This window comes from Wallemia ichthyophaga (assembly GCF_000400465.1).
Source record: "Wallemia ichthyophaga EXF-994 unplaced genomic scaffold scaffold4, whole genome shotgun sequence".
NCBI classification, from domain to species: Eukaryota; Fungi; Basidiomycota; class Wallemiomycetes; order Wallemiales; family Wallemiaceae; genus Wallemia; species Wallemia ichthyophaga.
In genome coordinates, this window is record NW_008806277.1 from 215,755 (window position 1) to 238,560 (window position 22,806).

General features: G+C 38.1%; 7 protein-coding genes across 7 annotated transcripts; 6 read left to right on the plus strand and 1 right to left on the minus strand.

Annotated features, from left to right (window-relative positions):
- Positions 1-8,378: 8,378 nt before the first annotated feature.
- On the minus strand, positions 8,379-9,481 carry J056_003366 (S-methyl-5'-thioadenosine phosphorylase; the record flags this gene model as incomplete). The annotated part of the gene is made up of 4 exons (XM_009268589.1): positions 8,379-9,200; positions 9,248-9,302; positions 9,353-9,428; positions 9,475-9,481. 4 exons carry the CDS (start codon positions 9,479-9,481, stop codon positions 8,379-8,381), a joined length of 960 nt encoding a protein of 319 aa, XP_009266864.1.
- Positions 9,482-10,087: 606 nt separating this feature from the next.
- Positions 10,088-10,916, plus strand: J056_003367 (GDP-mannose transporter; the record flags this gene model as incomplete). Its single annotated transcript, XM_009268590.1, has 5 exons — positions 10,088-10,213; positions 10,261-10,319; positions 10,365-10,509; positions 10,558-10,715; positions 10,766-10,916. The coding sequence occupies 5 exons, from the start codon at positions 10,088-10,090 to the stop codon at positions 10,914-10,916; spliced, it is 639 nt and encodes a 212-aa protein (XP_009266865.1).
- A 126-nt stretch (positions 10,917-11,042) lies between these two features.
- Positions 11,043-11,640, plus strand: J056_003368 (Nascent polypeptide-associated complex subunit alpha; the record flags this gene model as incomplete). Its single annotated transcript, XM_009268591.1, has 2 exons — positions 11,043-11,276; positions 11,326-11,640. 2 exons carry the CDS (start codon positions 11,043-11,045, stop codon positions 11,638-11,640), a joined length of 549 nt encoding a protein of 182 aa, XP_009266866.1.
- A 182-nt stretch (positions 11,641-11,822) lies between these two features.
- On the plus strand, positions 11,823-13,157 carry J056_003369 (Septin-like protein spn4; the record flags this gene model as incomplete). Its single annotated transcript, XM_009268592.1, has 4 exons — positions 11,823-11,934; positions 11,987-12,045; positions 12,092-12,201; positions 12,245-13,157. 4 exons carry the CDS (start codon positions 11,823-11,825, stop codon positions 13,155-13,157), a joined length of 1,194 nt encoding a protein of 397 aa, XP_009266867.1.
- Positions 13,158-13,460: 303 nt separating this feature from the next.
- Positions 13,461-16,156, plus strand: J056_003370 (Protein SPT23; the record flags this gene model as incomplete). Its single annotated transcript, XM_009268593.1, has 3 exons — positions 13,461-13,471; positions 13,515-15,144; positions 15,191-16,156. The coding sequence occupies 3 exons, from the start codon at positions 13,461-13,463 to the stop codon at positions 16,154-16,156; spliced, it is 2,607 nt and encodes an 868-aa protein (XP_009266868.1).
- A 756-nt stretch (positions 16,157-16,912) lies between these two features.
- J056_003371 (uncharacterized protein) lies at positions 16,913-18,217 on the plus strand (the record flags this gene model as incomplete). Its single annotated transcript, XM_009268594.1, has 7 exons — positions 16,913-16,987; positions 17,038-17,088; positions 17,137-17,165; positions 17,211-17,273; positions 17,322-17,592; positions 17,639-17,727; positions 17,776-18,217. 7 exons carry the CDS (start codon positions 16,913-16,915, stop codon positions 18,215-18,217), a joined length of 1,020 nt encoding a protein of 339 aa, XP_009266869.1.
- Positions 18,218-20,658: 2,441 nt separating this feature from the next.
- On the plus strand, positions 20,659-22,718 carry J056_003372 (M-phase inducer phosphatase 3; the record flags this gene model as incomplete). The annotated part of the gene is made up of 2 exons (XM_009268595.1): positions 20,659-21,060; positions 21,111-22,718. The coding sequence occupies 2 exons, from the start codon at positions 20,659-20,661 to the stop codon at positions 22,716-22,718; spliced, it is 2,010 nt and encodes a 669-aa protein (XP_009266870.1).
- Positions 22,719-22,806: the final 88 nt, after the last annotated feature.

Here is a 22,806-nt window from a genome sequence, read left to right on the forward strand (position 1 = left end):
TAACTTGTTTTGTGTACTCGTGTGTACAACCACAATGGCTCTTTTTCATTGCCTCCGCTTGGTCACAAGTACCAAAAAAATGAATACGTAATTTGAATGGCTACTTAATTTTGTTTAGTTGTCAAACGACTGTAGGGATGCAACATAAAGTGGAGGTCACCTCAGCTTATTATACGATGGCTTACATTTTCAAACTTTCCTAGCTGTTAATTACAAGACAACACCATATTCATCCATACATGAAACTTATTGGGGGTTGTCATGTACGTATCTGTAACATAAGATTCTCGGCGTGAAGATTCGAAGACTTTTCAGCGTGAATAAGATCGGCATGGATAGCGACGTGGATAAATTAAATTGTAGAATGCTAAAATTCACTAAAAATTTGGACAGCTCAAATAATCGAAGTCACACTGCGATGGATCTGATTGGCAGTACTCTAAGCAAACATCGAACTCGATTAGTGAGCTAGTTTAGGTCCACAAGGAGAAGTTTTAATAAATTGTATAATTAAAACCATTTCAGGCTGATGTTTAAGCAGCATATTATACGTCTTTGTAAGAGAAAAGAAGTAAATAAACTGAGTGACGGATGACAAAGTGATTATATGGAATTTTGATTAGAGGCGGCCTAAACGAGATCGGTTAGCAATCTATGGGTGAGTAAATACTATTAGATGGTATGATATTCTTCAAACGTTGATGATAGATCAAAGCAGCCTCAATGAGTGCTCGTGATGTCATCCGAAAACTCCGAAGAGTGACTGGAAGTGAGAACCTACTGTATATACTGTACTTTTGAAATCAAGGACGGAATGAATTTACATTTCAAAATGCATGCATTCAGTTAATTTGTACTGGAAATGACCGAGAGGGAAAACAGTATGGGTTCAGCACAATCATACAGCATTGAGATTTATATTACAAAAAGTAAGCAAGGATAACATGCTTAAAACTAAGCGCATTAACGATGTAAAAGCACGGTGGACGACATCCTACTTGCTCTGAGGCTGTTGGGACGCCATACGCGCTCTATCTCCATATCGCCCTTCCACCAGACTAAACTGCTAAATAGAAACTGCAACTTTCATTTACAATTTAATTTGATTTATTTACATATTCGCTATACTAAACATTCTCTTAATCCATCAGCCTGACACTTACAAGACTAGCTAAAATCTTCAGTGTTCAATGGAGAAGAATTGTTAGAGTGTACTATGGGCAATCAAAATCGAAATTAAAGGATTTAGTAGTGAACGGTATAACTTAAGAAGTCATATGGCTATACACATGCTGGATAATCTCTAAACGATGCAAATGAAATCTGAAATGCAGGCGGAAGAGCAAACACTGAAATTGTTTTTGATCAAAAGTCTCGGATCACCATACATAAATCAGTGAATAAATGAAAACTTTCGATAATGCGTGAAATACGTAAGTATGATATTAAATAACGCCAATGCTAAGGTTCGTTTGTGTACTTTGCAATCTAAAACAAGGGAAACATCATTTACAAATCAGAAGTACGATAGATATAAAATAAGATAGTATAATTAGGTAGAGTTAAAATGTAAACGGCCGAAACCAAAAGTAAGTCAAGCCTGTTGATTTCTAGGAAATAGAAAGTCGTCATACACTAGCCAGAATCGTAATAGCACCGCTATGAATATCACAAAATGAGTACAAAAGGTTAGGTCACTATAAAAGGCAAATGAAAAGTGACCTGACTCGACATCTATGTGGCCCTTTCGTCTTGTATAAAGTCGAAAATCGCATTACACTGATTAAGAGTGTAATTATCAAACTTTTCAGTAATTTGGAATGTAATATTTCAGGATAGATAAGGCCCGAATGGGAAATAATCTGATTCAACATGAGTATTAACCAGGCCCTAACAAAACTCGCAGATCCTTATGAAATTGTATGTGATGAGATTAATTTGATATTTGTCTTGTTTTGAGTTGAGCGTGTTTATTTGGCTTGTGCATAGATAGATTAGCCAGATTGAAGGGCCAAATTGTAGAAAAGAGCCAAATAACAAGCCGTTAAGGTATCTGACACAGCTACTGCTGGATCTATTGATCCTTAGCTCGTCGCTAGTTTATAATCACCACCGAATTAATGATCGAAAGAGGAAGCTAAGTGTAACACAGGTTTAAAAGTAGTTTACTCTCAACAGAAGAGATCGGTTTGTATTTGAAAGACTATCACTGCGATTGAAACATACGGGGAATTGTCTTTTCTGGGCGAGATGCTTCCTCATCACAGTTATAAGAATTACTTAATGATAAACAGATGAACAAAATGTACTCTTGCCATATGTAACCACAAACGTATGCAAATATACACATTAGAGATCAAGTCGTTACGTAGAACCTTTGAGGGCGAGTCACGATTGAATTTCAGGTCCAATTATAGAGAATATCAAAAGAAACTGACTATAATATTTTAAAACTGACTTATTCATTGTTCAATTTGGGAGATGCACACTAGTAGACTTTAAGGGTGCAACATTGGAAAACGTTGGGGTTGCTCAACATAACATTTCTAATTTGGCTAACCGCTAGATAAAAAGCTAGACCAACCCAATAGCAATTACAAAGTGTAGCCCACCGAGTTTTAATTCAGAAAAGCTCATGATTAAATACAAATTCTGATAGTATCATACATCGTTTCAAAGTAAAAACGGTTGGAAGGCTAGCTTACGGTACAATTACAGCTGAAGATAAAATGATTACATCTAATAAAACTACAGATCGCAAATCACCTGAGACCAACAAAATACAGAAACATTAAGCAATAGTACTTGTAGCGTGATTAGTAAAACCGTAAACGTTCATGCTTCAGCCCACTACAGGTAATCACTAAAAAGGTGGCCTTCAACGAAATGAGACACGAAAGTAAGAAATATAAAGTTTTCAAAACCATTGTAAGTTTCCAAATAAAGTGAAGGTCGTATTCAAAGCTACATTATTAATGATCAAACGATCACTATACCGAGATGAGCAGGTGTGAAAACTCTCATTTTCTGAATGAGACATAATTACGAAATAAACTGCTATAACTTCCATCAAACAACTTCATGTTGGAAAGAAAAGCTACGCGAAAGCAGCATTATTTGCCAGACGTTCCCTATGGGATTTTAAGAACGTTAGTGTTGAGCTAAGACTTCATTCGAAAGATAGTGTTAAGAACCATTCGTTGATGTGAATCTTTTGCACATAAACTGTACATTTTAGGACCATTATCGCAAGTCATCATAGAGATCCAGTTATCTTTAGATTCTTTGCATAATGTCATTTCGAAACTAAATCAGACGCGAGATAGATAATTTTCGGCTCGTTATATGTCATTGTCATAACGGCACAAGACTTTTTTCACATTACCTTTCTATATCTATATAAGATATTCAGAATAGAAAAAGTTAAAAGTTGAAATGTCAAGTAATATAAGACAATTAAGTTTAACAGCTACTCCTAAAGTACGCGATTTAAATTCTAGTAACAACTTTCATCTCCCCTTGATTAACGACATTTGGATTGAGGCATGGTTGAAGTAACACTTACAATGTCGAGATAATGAATTAAAAATTCAAAGTTGAGTTTATCGATTAACTCAGAATTGCATCATTTCAAGAATTTTTAAAAGAGATATGCACCTTTTTTTTTTCAACTTATAGACTTACAAATCAATAATCTTCAAACACACATATTAGAAGGAGGCAGGATCTAGCTATATACTTACCATATAATCGTTACTGGATGCCCTCAGCCTTTGAGAGAAACAAACAAAATCATTTATTTTTTGGGCTTGAGTGATCAATTGTTTTTAACTTTATTGACATTAATAGCCTGAATTTATCACAGGAAGTTGTTTCCTCTTCCTTTTGTTGTAAAAGAAAGACCAGGTTATTTTAAACGCAAACAGGTTTTTGTCGAAAATGTTCCCTATTTTTGAAAACACAGGCTTATTTAAGCATTTGATTGAGAATTTCTTTCAATCATCCTTCGATCAATAACTCAATTTAAAGCAGATCAACGCCAAATCCCCACTCACTAACAATCTGACTGTTAGCATTGAATTGTGAAATTTTGATGTCAGAACAGATTTCTGTTACAAATGAAGTACAGATCACCATTTCACATTTAAATTCTAGCAAAAGCACGAAATTAATAACGAAGTTAGGTCCAAAGCAGTGCAAATCATTTACATTTATCAGATGATGTAAATGTGATTGAAATATATATTTTTTTGCTAATGTCTTCCTCACATCACATTAGCACTATTCGTGCCGATGGAAAAAAATAACGGAGTCCAATGATTCGTGGAGATTCAAAATGGCTTGCGATAATGGTCGTAAAATGTACAGTTTATGTGCAAAAGATTCACATCAACGAATGGTTCTTAACACTATCTTTCGAATGAAGTCTTAGCTCAACACTAACGTTGTTGAAATCCCATAGGGAACGTCTGGCAAATAATGCTGCTTTCGCGTAGCTTTTCTTTCCAACATGAAGTTGTTTGATGGAAGTTATAGCAGTTTATTTCGTAATTATGTCTCATTCAGAAAATGAGAGTTTTCACACCTGCTCATCTCGGTATAGTGATCGTTTGATCATTAATAATGTAGCTTTGAATACGACCTTCACTTTATTTGGAAACTTACAATGGTTTTGAAAACTTTATATTTCTTACTTTCGTGTCTCATTTCGTTGAAGGCCACCTTTTTAGTGATTACCTGTAGTGGGCTGAAGCATGAACGTTTACGGTTTTACTAATCACGCTACAAGTACTATTGCTTAATGTTTCTGTATTTTGTTGGTCTCAGGTGATTTGCGATCTGTAGTTTTATTAGATGTAATCATTTTATCTTCAGCTGTAATTGTACCGTAAGCTAGCCTTCCAACCGTTTTTACTTTGAAACGATGTATGATACTATCAGAATTTGTATTTAATCATGAGCTTTTCTGAATTAAAACTCGGTGGGCTACACTTTGTAATTGCTATTGGGTTGGTCTAGCTTTTTATCTAGCGGTTAGCCAAATTAGAAATGTTATGTTGAGCAACCCCAACGTTTTCCAATGTTGCACCCTTAAAGTCTACTAGTGTGCATCTCCCAAATTGAACAATGAATAAGTCAGTTTTAAAATATTATAGTCAGTTTCTTTTGATATTCTCTATAATTGGACCTGAAATTCAATCGTGACTCGCCCTCAAAGGTTCTACGTAACGACTTGATCTCTAATGTGTATATTTGCATACGTTTGTGGTTACATATGGCAAGAGTACATTTTGTTCATCTGTTTATCATTAAGTAATTCTTATAACTGTGATGAGGAAGCATCTCGCCCAGAAAAGACAATTCCCCGTATGTTTCAATCGCAGTGATAGTCTTTCAAATACAAACCGATCTCTTCTGTTGAGAGTAAACTACTTTTAAACCTGTGTTACACTTAGCTTCCTCTTTCGATCATTAATTCGGTGGTGATTATAAACTAGCGACGAGCTAAGGATCAATAGATCCAGCAGTAGCTGTGTCAGATACCTTAACGGCTTGTTATTTGGCTCTTTTCTACAATTTGGCCCTTCAATCTGGCTAATCTATCTATGCACAAGCCAAATAAACACGCTCAACTCAAAACAAGACAAATATCAAATTAATCTCATCACATACAATTTCATAAGGATCTGCGAGTTTTGTTAGGGCCTGGTTAATACTCATGTTGAATCAGATTATTTCCCATTCGGGCCTTATCTATCCTGAAATATTACATTCCAAATTACTGAAAAGTTTGATAATTACACTCTTTATCAGTGTAATGCGATTTTCGACTTTATACAAGACGAAAGGGCCACATAGATGTCGAGTCAGGTCACTTTTCATTTGCCTTTTATAGTGACCTAACCTTTTGTACTCATTTTGTGATATTCATAGCGGTGTAATTTTCCTACTGATGAATGCTTAATGTGACTTTAGTTCACACAAAGACCTCTTGTTACACTCTTCCTGTTGCTAAAATCTTAACTAACTCTTTCTTCAGACATGAAACATTAATGCCATCATGCATTAGGGGGTTCCTTACCTGAGAGATTTCTGTAACTCTTTAGTAGGGCTATCACTCCCTGAACCCCAATCGCGTTCGAAGTTGTAGAAGTAAGTTCGTACTTTTCGATCTTTTCTTTGTACGTGTTGTTTGGTACCAGTTCTTGGTATGATTACGATACGTGTACAAAAGTTATGAATTTCAAAATGTCATTTTCGTACGCCGTAAAATATATCGAAGGTATTCGACCTGACAAAATATAAAGTGGATACCGATTGATAGTTTCATTTAAATGAATTTTTATTCGATAATAATTATAATTCTCATTGTATTCCAGGGAGCACAGCACGATATAGTACCCGTACTTTTCGTACAGTGAGATCGAAATGCGTACAAAGTTAACGTCTACGGTATGAGTACAAAATTAAATAATCTGTATGAGTGCAACATTACAGAATGTTTATTAATTTGTACAATTCAATTAAAGCCAATGATGAGCTGCACCAGAGTCGAACTTGCTTCACGTACGAAATTACGTTTAGTGATAGCACTACTGTTCAGTAGCACTGTATTGCAGTTCCCTAAACTCTTTGAAAATGCTTGTAAGGATTCTAAACGTAGTCTGTGTATCAATAAGAAGCTTCGATGTTTGAAGTCAATGCCTCGTCGAGATTACTTAGGGTGTAAAACTGCAGATTGCTGCGCCAAATAATTTACGTATTGGACTTAAAGTTCTAAGTTATTGATCTTCGTAATGTAATCTAATGCCTTGTCCCTTTCCTACTACCTATGAAGAGCAAAACCCGGGTTTCACGTACAAATTTCGCTGTCAAGCCTGTGCTTTTTAAGTTACTGTGTTAACTGAGCTGTTCAACGAAGGTTAATGTATCTGCTGATTCGTCAGCTATAAGCTTGTATGCATGCGTAGCTTGTTCGCGCAAGTGGCGTCTTTTTTTTCTCTTGTTCCGATTTGTTTAAGCGTTCTTTGCGAGTGATATCACTAGGCGTGTCTGGAACTTTCTGCGTAATTTCGCCCAACAGTCTAATCCATGTAATCGAAACAAGTCTCAGATTTCTATTCGTATCGGGTTTCTTGCACGATTATCCTCTGTTTATGAGAATAAAACATCAGGCCCAAAGCCATTCTCTTCTTCCCACTTTTCAGTTTACCTTAGCCTACAATTTTTAGTACTTTTTAACAAGTGCATGTCTGTAAGGTTCTAGGAAAGTCTTGACATGTTTTCAAGTTAACTCTCTTTTCTGTGCATGACTTGGTCTGGACATATTTTAGTAGCACGCTGCTGCTTTGGATGCTTTGAAGGTCTTACGTTAGTACCTATAGCTAGATATAGTATTACATTGATGGGTGGTGGGGACACATTTTAATGCAATGATTATTTCCTACACCATGCTTTCTTCAGACATAGCACCCACTACTATAATTCATGTAATTCTTAAGTTTTTGTTGGTATCACTTAATGTTTTGATTCCATTACACAGAAACGATTTAACAAATTGTCTAAGTTCCATATTGCTGTGTTGAGGAATTGCTTGTACAGCGATAAAACAGATAGAACAAATTTAATAAGTGAGATTAATCTGAAGTATGTCATGAGGAAAGGCGTGTTTGTACAGTAAATGTGAATTGTAGAACTCCATGCTTCAGTTTAGACTGGTGGAAGGGTAATATGAAGAAAGTTAGACGTGAGGTGGCGCATGTGGAGTGCCAAAAGCCTAGCAGCAAGAGGAATACCATCCATCGTGCTTCTTTTTGTTACCGCGTCTTATAATATATTTTTGACTCTTGCTTAGTTTGTATAAAATACATCTCAACAATTTGCAGAATGTGTCGGGCCCAGCGGTGTTCCCTTCCGGTCGGTTTTCAGTACACCCTGACCTAATGCACGCATCTCAAAATGTGGTCTTTTGCTGATTCCTGATTTCAGAGAATGCAACAGGCGCAATCGGCTCTCACTTTTGGTCACGTTCTAGTTTTTCTAAGTACCGGTTTCATGAATATCATGATAGATTACCTTTAGCGCAATCTTGGACGGCACAAACAAGCCTAAATGAGATAACTACCTTGATGACAACATAATGCAGAGAAAGATATGTTCAATATCAGTACTCTCATATTAATTCGCAACCTTTATGCTTGTCGTATCGAGACTGTTGAGCAATTGAATAGGCTTGAATTGAGATTTTATCTTATTTTATAAATTCGTTAGTAATTATGCGATGGGTGGGTGGGTGTAGCGATCAATACCAGCTGCGGACGGTCGTATAGTCTAGAAATTTTTTAGGATGAGACAATGAATCATATCTCGATAACTATCTATTTAAAATAATCCGGTAATATGTAGGACAGTTTCTCTTTCGACTCCTTCGTGAATTTGTCTTTGGATGTAACAATGCTAAATTGCATGGAGCCATTCTGGGAAGGAATCTTGTTGGCTGATATTGCATCATGAACATGTTGCAAAACATTTTGGGCCACGAATTTTGAGTTTTCAGCGTTAGTGGTTAAAGTTTTGATCACTTCAGCGACTGTTACAGGCTCTTCATTCATTCTCCATGCATCATAGTCTGTTGATGTGCAGATGAGCGAGTACCCTAATTCTGCCTCTTTAGCCAATTTGGCTTCAGGAATAACGGACATATTAATAATATCAGCTCCTAATTGTCTGTACATCCTAGATTCGGCACGAGTAGAGAACTGAGGACCCTCCATACAAACTAGTGTAGAGTCGCGATCACCATGGTTAGTATGCAGATTCAAACCTGATGGTAAAACTTGCTTGACAAGTGGGGCAATAAAAGACGATAGCTCAGTAGTAAAGGGTTCACCAAACATAGCATGGGCAACTACTCCCTGATTCAATCCAAAGTAAGTATGCTGTCTAATGGACTTTGTGCGATCGATGACCTGGTTCGGAATAATGAAGTCACCTGGCTTGATCTCCTCTCTGAGAGAACCCACAGCAGAAAAGGCAACAATGGCCTTAACGCCTACGTGTTTCAAAGCAGCAATGTTAGCTTGACCATTAACTTCAGATGGAGTAATGGAGTGATTGATGCCATGCCTAGCGATGAAAGCAATCTGAGCTCCTGACGGAAGAGCAAGAATCATTACATTTGAGCTTGGTCTACCCCAAGGCTAGGAGAGAAATAAGAAGGCTGGAGAAAGGAGAAGAAGAGACTAACTGTTTGAACACCGACATCCTTGACATGCTTCAAACTGTCAAGCTTGTAGAATCCGCTGTAATCTTGGTTAGAAAATTATGGAGTATAACGGGACAAACCTTCCACCTGTAAGAGAAATGCTTGAGTACAGGCAGAAACATAAGCAGAAGTAGGGAATTACCAATAACACCAATTAAAGGATCTAAAATATGTAAGCTTAGCTTAGTTTCCAAACACCGCCAACTCACTCGTCATCGTCGTTTTGATACGGTCACGCTCAGGATGGATAAGAAAATAGATATTTCAACAGATAGCAAAAATCAGAGTAAACTTTCGTCTGCAGGTGAGCAGCACCACAATAAACAATTTATAGCGACTAACTTATCTAAGGTCTATCCGTTGTAAGCTATTGTCTTGCGTCGATAGCGATGACAGTAAGTAGAGGTGTACCTCAATCACGGCCTTGTTGAAGCACATTGATATTAGGTAATAAACAGTAAGCTGGTTATCCTGTGTCTTCCTAACTGACCTTGGATAGAATATATTGTGTCTGGCAGAGGCTTTGACATGAATTTATTGTTATTAGCTATACAGTCTATAGTTTCGATATCATTAGTGTCTGGTTTGAAGTCGTTGAATGTCATCAACTTCCGAAACTTCAATTGGTCAGATACCAAGTCCTGGTTTCCAGTTAGCTTTCTTTTAGCTGTCGTCATTTACACCGGCTCCAAGTCACTGCAGCATCTTCAAATACCAGTTTATACCATTTTCAAGAACCTAACAATCATCCTCATTGCATACGGTGAAACTTTGTGGTTTGGCGGTTCGATCTCGAAGCTAACCTTCTTTTCATTTCTTTTGATGGTCCTATCTTCTCTGGTAGCTGCATCGGATGATATTGTCAGCGCCTTTTCACATGTCGAGTCACCTGGTTCGGCCAATGGATACTGCTGGATGCTTACAAATTGTCTCTCTAGCGCTGCATATGTGAGCATCCAGATTTCAACTCTGTATCAGCTGACGGATGCCTTAAGGTCCTCTTGATGAGGAAGAGAATAAAAGTTACCGCTTTCAAAGATTGGGATTCAATGGCGTGGGTTTGAATGGAAACTGATTCATTGTTGCTAATAGTTTTAAGATACAATAACGCTCTCTCAGTTCCTTTGCTCGTATTTGCGTCGCTGGTCAAAGAAGACTGGTCGTTAGAGTCGCTAGAGAAAAATTTCCCACCTTCAAACAGACACTTATTGTTGTCGACGATAGTATTTTCTGGAGCAGCAGCAGTTAGTTAAGACTACGATCTACTTGAAGCGAGCTAAAAATATCTACAGGTAGGGATTAGTTATACAACAGCTTGGTGCGTGCGTACAACGTCCTCAACAACTTACTCGTTCGTGAAGCTTTTGACGTTTAACTTTTCTGATAAGTTGTATAGCATGGTAGGAGCATTGAACAAATTGCCAGTCGCGGCATCTGGGTTGATATTCTTGTGTGTTTTACGTTTTACAAGAAGGATAATAAGCTAACATAAACATTCAGTAACGATCCAGCTACACCGAAGTCCATATCAGCCATAGCGATTGGATTCGTTGCCGGGGTAATGTATACAATAGCGAAGCAAAATCAAACGAGGATAGGAGCGCAAAAGCAAAACAGTTATATACCTCTAACGAGCAATAACAACAAATAAATTGAAATAGCATCGATAAATTTTTTTTAATGCACTTGAATAATTTCGCGGATTGAAGGCTGCCATTACAAAACCAAATAAAGTGAGTAGAGAGGATTGAAGAGTAATCATCTGACGAAAGTAAGGATGTCAATTGAGGAAATCCAAGAAAACGTAGAGAACCTTAACTTCAGCGAACCAGGTCCTTCAAACGCAGCTACACAGAGTCGTGCAGAGAAGAAGGCCAGACAAGCGCTTCAAGGTCATGGATTGAAAAAGGTCCCAGGTGTCACCAGAGTCGTTCTCAGACGCTCACGTAATGTCATGCTCGTAGCATCGAACCCAGAAGTGCACACGGCACCAGGCTCAGGTATCCACATAGTGAGTTGCTGTCAAAATGAAGTAAAAAAAGATTACTGACGAGGATTAGGTCTTTGGTGAATTTAAGGTGGAAGACCCAAGCCAATTACAAGCCGCACAAGGAGAAGCTCCAGAAGGCCAAGACAAGTCAGAATCAAAGAAGCCAGAAGAGATCATGTCAGAAATGGACACCCAAGCGGCAAACATTTCTGAAGCAAAGGGCAAAGACGTTGAAGACGAAGGAGAAGTAGATGAAACTGGCGTCGACGCTAAAGATATCGAGCTCGTTACTGCACAAGTAGGCTGCACACGCGCTAAAGCAGTAAAGTCGCTCAAGGAGAAGAATGGGGATTTGATTAACGCCATAATGGCAGCCTCCGACTAAGGACAAAATTTTGACAGTACATATCGAAAAACAATGTTTATTTAGAAATAAATGAATTTAAAATAAAAAGAAGAGAGTGTGAATATTTGAATAGATATGCATTCCAAACTAAATAATTCAACATTCATAACTCCGTACTGACATGAGGCGGTCAGTGCTTGACGTTCTTGGACCAAATCATCATGGTGCAATCCATCTCAGAAGCTGAATCTATTGGCATACTCAACCTGCCAAATCAGCGCCATAAGAGTAATTCCTTTCTCTGTGTCCGTCATGCCCAGCTAACGCTCTCTAGTTGGTTAGTTGCCAGGTCATCACGCTAACAAACCAATTAACTGTACCGTAGTCGCAAAGCGTGGTGGACATTTCACTATAATGGTCGTCGGTGAATCTGGCCTCGGAAAGGTTAGTAGAATTGTACGTGACACGCTTTTCTAATCACGACTATCAGTCTACACTCATCAACACACTCTTTTCCACTGAGCTTTCCGCTAAGAAGGATTACCGTCGCCGCCACGCCAAGCAGCTCGACAAAACTACTGAGATTGAGATTATCAAAGCGTACGTTTATTTATGTCTTAGATATGTCTCTGACGTGCTTTAGTGAATTGGAAGAGAAGCAATTTAAGGTTAAGCTCACTGTCATCGATACCCCTGGCTTCGGTGATTACGTTAACAACCGTGATAGCTGGTCTCCAATTATTGATTTCATTGATGATCAGCATGAGTCTTATATGCGTCAAGAGCAACAGCCAAACCGTCAGGAAAAATCTGATATGAGGGTACACGCTTGTTTGTACTTTGTTCGTCCAACTGGCCACACACTTAAGCCACTGGACATCGAAATCATGAAGAGACTTGGTACGCGTGTCAACCTTGTTCCAGTAATCGCAAAGGCAGATACCCTTACTCAGGCTGATTTACAGTCATTTAAGAAGCGCATCTGGGAGGTCATTCACGCTCAAGGTATCAAGATATATCAACCACCTGTTGAATCTGACGATGAAGGCAACCAACAACACGTTCAAGACCTCATTGACTCTTTGCCATTCTCAATCATTGGCTCAACTGAGGATGTGAAGAATGGTGAAGGAAAGCTTGTGAAAGGAAGACAATACTTATGGGGTGTGGCTGAGGTTGAGAACGAGCAGCACTGTGACTTTAGAAAGTTAAGACAGCTCCTCGTTAGGACGCACATGCTTGATCTGATCAATACCACTGAAGAAACGCACTATGAGCACTACAGACAAGCACAAATGGAAACGAGGAAATTTGGAGAACCAAAACCAAAGAAGCTTGACAACCCAAAGTTCAAAGAAGAAGAGGAAGCTCTCAGAAAGAGATTTACTGAACAAGTTAAGTTGGAGGAAGGCAGATTTAGGCAGTGGGAGCATCACTTGATGGCTGAGAGAGACAGATTGAACAAGGATCTCGAAACTTCTCATGGACAAATCAAATCAATTGAGTCAGAGTTGGATGCAATACAAATTGGCTATGGCCGCTCACAACGCCGTTAACGATTGACTTGAATACCCATTTACACTGATGAACAATCAAGATGAATATAATTTTACATTTCTTAATAAATTTATAAGTAATACATGATATGGGTTTATGTTTAGTTTTCTTTGGGTTTTGGTATATCGCTGTGCCTGTCACGCTGATAGCAGTCTTAGCCCTATCTAGACAGAGGAATGGAGGGAAAACTGTTAATAAATCACAATCAAATAAATTTAGATTTTAGTAATTAAACTGCTATAAAAAAAGTTACCCAATTCGACTCGCACTCTTTCGTCAGTACCACCACCGAGCGAGCTAAAATGGAGGAATAGTGAGTGTATCGGCTTGTGATTCTTATTCTAATAAATTCATAGTGCACCGCTTACACCAACATCAATCCCTTCGCCCACAACTTCCTCAAAGGAGTTATACAACTACGGCTTACAGTACCCTCCCACTCCCAAACAACACAAGTCAAATTGCTTGCCAGAATCCTCTAATCATGCTGCCACCTTAAATTCATCTAATCCACCTTTGTTGAAGCTCCTTGGTATTCCACAAACAGGTGCTAAATCTAGAGTCGAGACTCAAATCAAGATCATTCTCCAGCTTGAGAACATTCCCAATAATCAATGGAACTTTATCAGACTTCCCTATGGCTCAGCTTCGAAAAAGAGATCTAAGAGAGGTGCACCAATGCCTTACGATGTACCTAGGCACAATACCCTCTATCTGGAAACCCAAGTCAACTGTGCAACTGCTCCTTATTGTCCCGTCTATGCTTGTTCTCCTTGCAAAGAACGTGAAAAGAAGCGTTTCCAGCGTAAACGTGATGCTAGAAGACGTCCAAGATCGAAATCTGATGATGAAGGTCAAGACGACGCTCTACTCAATTCCGCTCCCTTACCCGTTAAAGATCAATGGGAGCGTAATAAGATTACACTCTTCAATTGTGGTGAACTTGTCCCTCTCAGTGAGGATATCGCTTATGAAGGTGCTCAACCATTGCCAACCGCTGTTCTTCCAACGCGCGTCACTTGTTACTGTAGGCATCACCGTGAAAAGACCGGTTTTACAATAGGCTTTACCCTCAAGCAACACGATGGCAGCGTTGTTGCATCAAACAAATCACCACCGATTATGATCACGGATGATCACAAGACCTCAACAGGTAAAACGTCTAATTACGGTGAGCAAAGCTCAATCAAATGTCGCAACCCATTGAAATCTACAAGAGGTATCAAAGATGACGCTCTACTTGCTCAATCCGATACCAATGACAGAAAACCTTATACGAGAAATACTAGAAGGCAAAACTCACCTTTGGAGATAAATCTCGCCAATAGTTCTAGTCAATCATTCGTATCACCATCTGATTACTCAATGAAGAATGCCCTCAACACCACTCCCTCAACAACCCCCAGTCCACCCAGGAGCATCAAAAAGTCTTTGATAGGAGACCTTGAAGGCTCAGCAGGCTTACCCAAAACCTTGGAAGAGTCTCTCGTCAAGTTTGAACATACTGATGAGCTCGAGACGTATTTGACGTCTAGCTTGAGTGTGCAATCACCTATACAGTTGAATGATTCAGCTAATACGTTAGATGAATCCAATTCGAAAGGCAACAATCCAACGTTTGATTCAGAAGTAGATAAATACATCGAAAGTTCTTGGGTGGATGATGGTATTAGCAGAAACGAAAGCATTAATATATACAATGGTCCGAAAATTTCTAGAGTTGTACCATTTGAGGGACCTACAAGGGGTGGTACAGAGATTACAATCCTCGGTCAACACTTTCCCGATGGGTTGACTGTATACTTCGGTTCAAATGCTGCATCTAGGGTCACGAGATGGGGAGAATGTACACTAGTATGTTTGTTGCCGCCTTCGTCCAAGCCTGGGACTGTAAGCGTCTCATTAAGAGGATATAATACGAGCGATGAACAACATGGAGACAATCCATTGACTTTCACGTACATCGATGAATCGGATAAAGCTTTAGTTAGTCCCTTCTCTTTCACGTATTTCAAAGCTGACAATCACCTAGATGGAGCTCGCCTTAAAAGTTCTTGGTTACAATCTCACAGGTAAATATGAGGATGCAAGAAACGTTGCAATGAGAATCGTGGGAACCGAGAATGGCGAAGGGCAAGTGGATGATAAAGCAAGCAATACTTTGAGTGCCACCAACTTTGATCTTGAAGCATTCACAATTAATGCGCTACGATTGCTCGATTACAGACAGAACGTCGATAGTTTAAACCTTCTCAATAAACAAAGACAGACGATACTACATTTATCCTGTCAATTGTCAATGGTGGAACTGACTCAAAGCCTGATTGAATGTGGTGCAGATGTAAACGCAAGGGACATCAATGGATTCACACCGTTGCATTTCGCTTACATCAGTAAATCTGAGAATTGCGCAAGAATGTTGTATAATAGCGGCGCAGATGTTGAGGTTGTAAACGCTTGCGGTATTTCTGCAAAGGAGCTTGGTGAACTTACGTACTCGAATAAGCTCTCGATACAAGACAGTGAAGACGCTGATGACGAAATCAACTTCTCAAGCGCTGAGGACGACTCGTCATTAGATGATAGAGTAAGTAAAAGCAACTTACTGCAATCAAATGACAGAGGGACGATTAAAGATCTTGAAAAGAAGGATAATGAGGAAGAGATTGGCTACCAAGAGAAGGCACTTGAAGTGTTTTTAACAAATCTTAGTACAAAGCTAAGTGAAAAGACCGGTTGGAATCCCGCTGGCACCACATCTCGCTTTACTAAAGTGGAAATGGAAGCAAATGGAGAAAGTCTCGTCGATGAGGAGGATTGGTCAACGAGAGCAAAGAAAAGAGCGCAAAGCGTCGTTGAGGACGTCCGCCTAATGTTGTTTTGGGCACCGGTGCTGCTTTTATCCTTGGTTTTCTCGTTCATCTCAATAGCACCGTTCATTAATAGGGTCGGTAACCAACTAGCACCACTACTAGGACTACAAGCAAATTCTGAATAACTTTTCCTGAATTTAATCTGAACATTTTTGTTTTGTTTTTCTTATTTGTTGAATAATGATATATGTACTTTTGTCAAGGATCATCATGAGAGTTGCTGTGGTTGGATCCGGTATCAGCGGGCTTAGTGCTACATGGGTTAGTTCTATCGGCTGTGACATGAATACAGATTAAATTTGGTATAAAGCTCCTTAATGAGTATAGTGACGTTGAAGAGGTACACATCTTCGAAGCCAACAACTACTTTGGAGGACACACGAAGTGAGTGCATCGAAAGACGTGTGAGTTTTAATCATATTGTGGAATACAGTACCGTGGAATTCAGCAAAGGCGACAACGATAAGAGTGTTGATGTAGATACGTAAGCTTTGCCACAGTGAGGAAAACAAATCTAAAGCAGATCATCACAGGGGATTCATAGTATTTAAGTGAGAATAGTCACTTAACTTGGTTTCGTATAATAATGGTTGATAGTGAAGTGACGTATCCGAATATGATCAAGATGTTAAACTTGAAGGGAGTCCCGATCATTGATTCCGATATGTCATTCTCAGTATCGAGGAACTCCGGCTCTTTTGAATGGTCAGGGTCAGGTTTGAATGGCTTATTTGCTCAAAAGTCAAACATCTTCAACCTTGATCATTATGCCATGATTTTGTAGGTCCGATGATTATCGATAGCCTTAATTTTGACGTCATAAAAGTGATATAGTTCGATTCAATGCGCTGTCTTTGGACTTGCTAGATGAAAAAAACAGTATGTCCGATATTACGATCGGCGATTACCTTAGGAAGGAGAAGTATTCGGCAGCATTCATTAACAATTACCTCATAGTAAGCTTCTTTTCTCACAACATGCCATTCCCATTAAACATAATTCGTAGCCAATGAGTGCAGCTATTTGGAGCACACCACCTGATTCTGTAGCTTTAGATGTCGGTGGTGCTTTATCTCTCGTGCTTCCAAGCTAACGATTATCTTAGTTCCCAGCCAGTACTCTTATTAGATTCATGTTAGTGGCTTTTCAACGGTGAAATCAACTAAATGACGTCAACAGGCACAACCACCATTTACTTCAAATAGCGGACAGAACACAGTGGTTGACGATAAAAGGAGGATCGTAGGTTTGTTTTCATTGTTTTTCAAATAGTTTTAATTAAACGGTTAGTAAATACTACGTTAATGAGATCATCAAGAATATGAAGGAAGGAACAACACATTTGTCAACACCTATAAGTAGTCTCAGACGTCTACATAATGGGACAGTTGAGCTTTCAACCGCAAACGAAGATACATGGTTTTTCGATCACGTCATTCTCGCTACACATGCTGATACTTCTATGTCAATTATCAATGAAGACTTGAGTGAAAAGGAAAAGGGTCTTTTGAGCAACTTTAAGTTTTCTAGTAACGAGGCTGTACTTCATTACGATGAGAAGGTGTGCTAATTAGCTCACAGCATACACTTTAACCAAATACTCACAGCTCATGCCGACAAGAAGAGAAGCATGGACTAGCTGGAACTTTTTGAGCAATGCTGACGAGAAATCTAACGTTAATAATCAAGTTTCATTGTGAGTTGATACTTTTATAAAGAAATTAGACAATGACAACATTCCAAGAACGTATTGGATGAACTTATTACAAAGTTTGAGTGAAGAGAATTATGGAAATGTTCTAGTAACACTGAATCCACCACTCGAACCAAGAGAAGATTGTGTTATTGGTAGATGGAGCTATGAACACCCTTTGATAAGCGCTGATGCGGTTCAAGCTCAAGGTCCGATGAATGAAATACAAGGTAAAGATGGGTTAAGCTTCGCAGGTGCATGGTTGAAATATGGGTTCCATGAGGATGGCTTTATATCAGGTTATAATGCCGTAAAGACAATAAATGGCTTGACAGTAGCGGCACCATTTGATTTAATTTCACCTGAAAGACAGGTAGATCAGGTTAATGCACAAGTACGATTTATGCTCTACATACTGCAATATCTGAGAATGAACAAGGTGTTGATATCATTTGTAGTGATTATCGCGTCTGTTTACTTGTCAATTGATTAGATAGTCTATTATTATAGTGTTCAATATTGCTTGATAGTCTCGATAAACCGTTTTCAGATAGACTCAGCCGATTGTCCTCTAATTGAGAAGTGATTTGATGATAATTCAATGAGTTCCCACCACTAATTCGTGTCAAACAGTCCAATAAGGCAATCTTGTTGTTGTATTCGGAAAACAGTGCAACGAAGGCGACCATGGTCTCTAGATTTTCATTGGGTATCTTATGACTGAAAAGATTTTCAACAATGTTCAAAAGTGGTCTATTGAATAGATTAGATTTGTCGAGTAAATTATGTGATATAGTCAGATGCAGGAGAATTGAATGCCGTCTATAAATAGTGAGGTGATTGTATTTAGCTAGAAGGTAAAGTTGATAATTTAATTGTGCAAGGTTGATGGTTTTACTGTTTATTGTGTGATCTAAACATCTTAATATTATGGACTTTGATGGTTTATGATGACGCGACTTATCTAATTTGATTAATAAATTAGCCACAGGACGATCGACTAATATGTGAAATTTGATGATGATTTCTAGGAAAGGCAAAGGATCGATACTTCTTTCATTGAGATCGATCAAAATTTTATCGATCAAGTCAAAGGACTGGGTATTCAATAATTGATTAATCAAAGTGCCATACGTTTCACTAGTAGGATGTAGACCTCTATCTAAAGCGTAATTGAATAGTTGAAAGGCTTGAGAAGGAGAGTTTTGAGCTATTGATAATAAAGATAAATTGATATCCTTCAAGTCAGGCATGATAGATCTGGATAGTAGATGACGAAAGACGGCCAATGAAGCGCTAGAGTTGCCTAAATATAGACACATTCTTGATAGAGCGTTTAATTGGATGTGATTATAATCTGAAGGTTTAGAATCCTTCAAGTAATTATCAAAGATAAGATTAGCTAGTTTGAAATTATCAGAGTTACCCTTTTGGTTTGTTAGAAGCCTTATGATTGATAAAGTGAGATTTGAAGAATGTGTTGGAGATAATTGAGATGATGGTAAGTTAGGATAAGCGAGTTTGATGATGTCAGATTGATTTAATTTACAGCAATTAATGAGAATTGAAGATTGAATGGATGGTTCCAGTAGATTGAATTTATTAGTCTCTAATAATGATAGGGTGAAAGCTTTGTGATTAGATTTTAGATTCTGGGAGGATAGATGGTTGGATATTGTTAAAAGAGATAGTTGCGGAGGTGTGTAAGTATCTTTAACTTTTAAATAAAGCTTGTATAAGTTGTTGTTGTTGTTATTGTCCTGTAATTCCACCAATAAACGGAATAAACCATCAAAATGAGTTGTAGGGAGTTGATAATCTAACTTGATCAAGTACTTTAATAGTAGATTGATAGCTGATTTATCGCCATCCATGATAAAATGACTCATAATAGTATTTAATAAGTTATCTTTGTAGTCAGTGGATGATGAACATTTTAGTAGTGAAGATGAGTATCGTAATGCTAGATCGCCTTTACCATAACGTAAAGAGATTAAGCAGGAATAGTTGAGAATGATAAATTTAATGTTATTCAGGTTATTCGAATCGTTAATATTATTGATATGGTTAGTGAAACCAGAGTCGTTTAGATGATTAAATAGAGATTGTGCTATTGTCAAAGAGTTTTTATCATCAGAGTTAATAAGCCATAGAATAACATTTAAGCAATCATAGAGTGAATCATAATTCTGATAATTGATTGTGAAAGGTGTGGATGGAACCGATGAAGTCAAGAATGGTTTAAATCTATCCAAATTTTGATTTATAGTTTCCAATTTTTCATGCAATTGATTGTAATTTGATAGACTGATAGATTTATCACCAAAAACCAACGTTCTGAATGATCTATTGATACTAAATTTAAACTTCTTATCGATTAGTCTATTCAAAATTCTCATTTGCTGATTTATTCGTTAACATCAACTCCTCTGTATCCGCCTTATCAACTCACGATCCCCTATATCAATTTAGCTCATGGGCAAATCTGCTAAATTCACAAAGAAACCTTTAAATAAAAAATTATCAAAAAACAAAAATATAAATGCATCGTCTAGCTCTAATACTACAAGCCAGAAACATCCCACAACGAATCCTCCGCCACCTTCACACTCCGCAAAGCGTAGAAACAGAATTGTACAGCTATCAAATCAAGCAAAGGAAGCTAAATCAAAGGGCAGAACTGTGTTAGACGATAAAGATTATTTGAAATTATATGAAAAGTGAAATATTTGTAAAATTATTTTGGTTTTGCAGAGAAAATGAGAATACATATTATATTTTACACATAAGGATTATTATACATCAAAGAATATCATCTATGGAGTCATCTGCTGCTCACGTTTGCGCGATTGAGTTTGGTTGGTTCCCTACAATCTAAATAAGTAAGTAATTAATTCTGATATTAAACCATCTTATCAATATATGCACCTCAGTATGACTGCTTATCTACCCCGTCAACAGTCTCAGCCCGCTTCCTCCTCCCCTATCGAATCTGAGTTTCCGCCAATCTATCTCAATACTCCAAACACTTCCCCTAAAATCAAAGATCAAGATATCGACGAAGAAGCTCTAGCCGACGTGTCTTTCGCGTCTTCAATCTCCATAACAACGAACTCTCCTTCACCTCACAAATCTCAACCGAATTCAAACTTACCTTTGAATGATCTAAGTTTAAATGAGAATCAGACTATTAAGTCTAACAATCCTTACAATACCACCTCAAGAGGTAAAAAGCGCGTTGGCTTACCTGCAATGTGGTCCGTCACAAAGCAATCTATATCCCCACCCAACTCTTCTAAAAACAAAAGAAATGCTGTTATGTTTGAGCCTAAATCTGTTAGTTTTCACCTCTTTAAATGCGTTTTTGACTTATTCATTCCCTACAGACTATTATCCCTTCCTCGCCTCCATCCTCTCACCACCATTCTGGTAGCTTAGATAAAGCTGATGAAAGTTCACAATATGTCTCTCAAAACAGTTATCAGGACTCGTCTCCAGAGTCTAAGTCTTCAATTAGACCTAGAGCTCCTTCTGAACCTTCAAAACCCGACATCTATTATCATAACCCATCCTCTCCGGAAAGAGTAAAGAAACCAAGACTTTCTCCTTTGAAACCCCCTTTCATGTCTATCAAGACCTTAGGTAGAGCTTATTCTGCACCAGACAACTACGTTGGTCAATCAAAAACTATCTCAGGCACTCTCTCTCCTTATCAATCATCTCAATCTCCTAATTATTCAAAGTATAAGTCTGCCCCAATACGCGAGCGTAGACAAAACAAAAAGAGCAGACCTCCAATGCCCTCATTCGAACAACAATCACCTTCATTGTTCAATAATGACCATCAATCTGAAAACCAACCTGATAAATCAAACAAAAAACCCTTCGCTAAACCCGCATTCAGAAGAGCTTTCTCTTTAGTTGCTCCAAATCCAATGAACAATGTCCCATCACCGGGTGATATTGACTCTTCACCATGTGCTGATGCTTCTCCGTCAATAAGACCTTTATCACAACAAATTCAACAAAAAAACACTTTTAATAGACCTTCAGGTCCTTTGAGAGCTCTATCTTCTTTACAAGGTCCTGCGATTTCTCCTAGAGGTGTTCAAATTCCTGGTTTCGGTCATAGTGAAAAGGAGGGTAAACTTTTACCTTGTTTCAACGTTAAGGATGATGGCTTAATGAGAGTAAACCCTGATGTCGTTGATGACTTGATATCCAACCCTCTGCCAAACAATATTAGTGATTTACACATCGTTGATTGTAGATTCCCATTCGAATATGCAGGTGGTCATATTCCAGGTGCTGTTAATCTTGGTACTCTTCAAGCTGTTGAGAATCATTTCTTAATACCAAACTCTGGTATTAATCAATCATCTTTCTCTTTACCTACACCCTCAACTTCTGCATCTAATAATGAAAATAGTCGAAAAGTTATTATTTTCCACTGCGAATTCTCAAACATGAGAGCACCTACACTCGCAAAGCACCTTAGATCTTTAGACAGAAGTCGCAATGAACATCCTAACCTAAATTTTCCGGAACTCTATATTTTATCAGGAGGTTACGCGGAATATTACAAACAATATAATTTTAAAAAACCTTACTTGAGATATACACCGATGGATGCACCAAACTTCCATCCAGAACGAGAAGCTCATCTAGCTGCATTCAGAGCCTCATCAAAACCATCTTCCATGGGTGGCGGACCAAATATGGGATTAAGGTCAAAATCGTTTACATTTGCAACTAACAGCTCTAGATTGACAAATGTTTCAAAACTACTACAAGATCAGACAGTACATGAGGAGTGTAGTGAGATTTCAATGGATGCCTCACCTTGCGCGCCTTCACAGAAAAGTAACAGACCTCCATTACTTAATAGACACAAATCACTCGCTAAGTTGCAAAGCTCGCCTCTTAAATTAGACAGCGACAACGATTCACCAATGAAGATAAAAAGGGACTTGACTTTTGTTGATCGGTCATAATCATCAAAACGTCTCAAACACTCTTTCTCAAACACACTCTCTCAAACATTCTTTCTATTCAGTATTTTGTTTATAGTTGTATATGTTT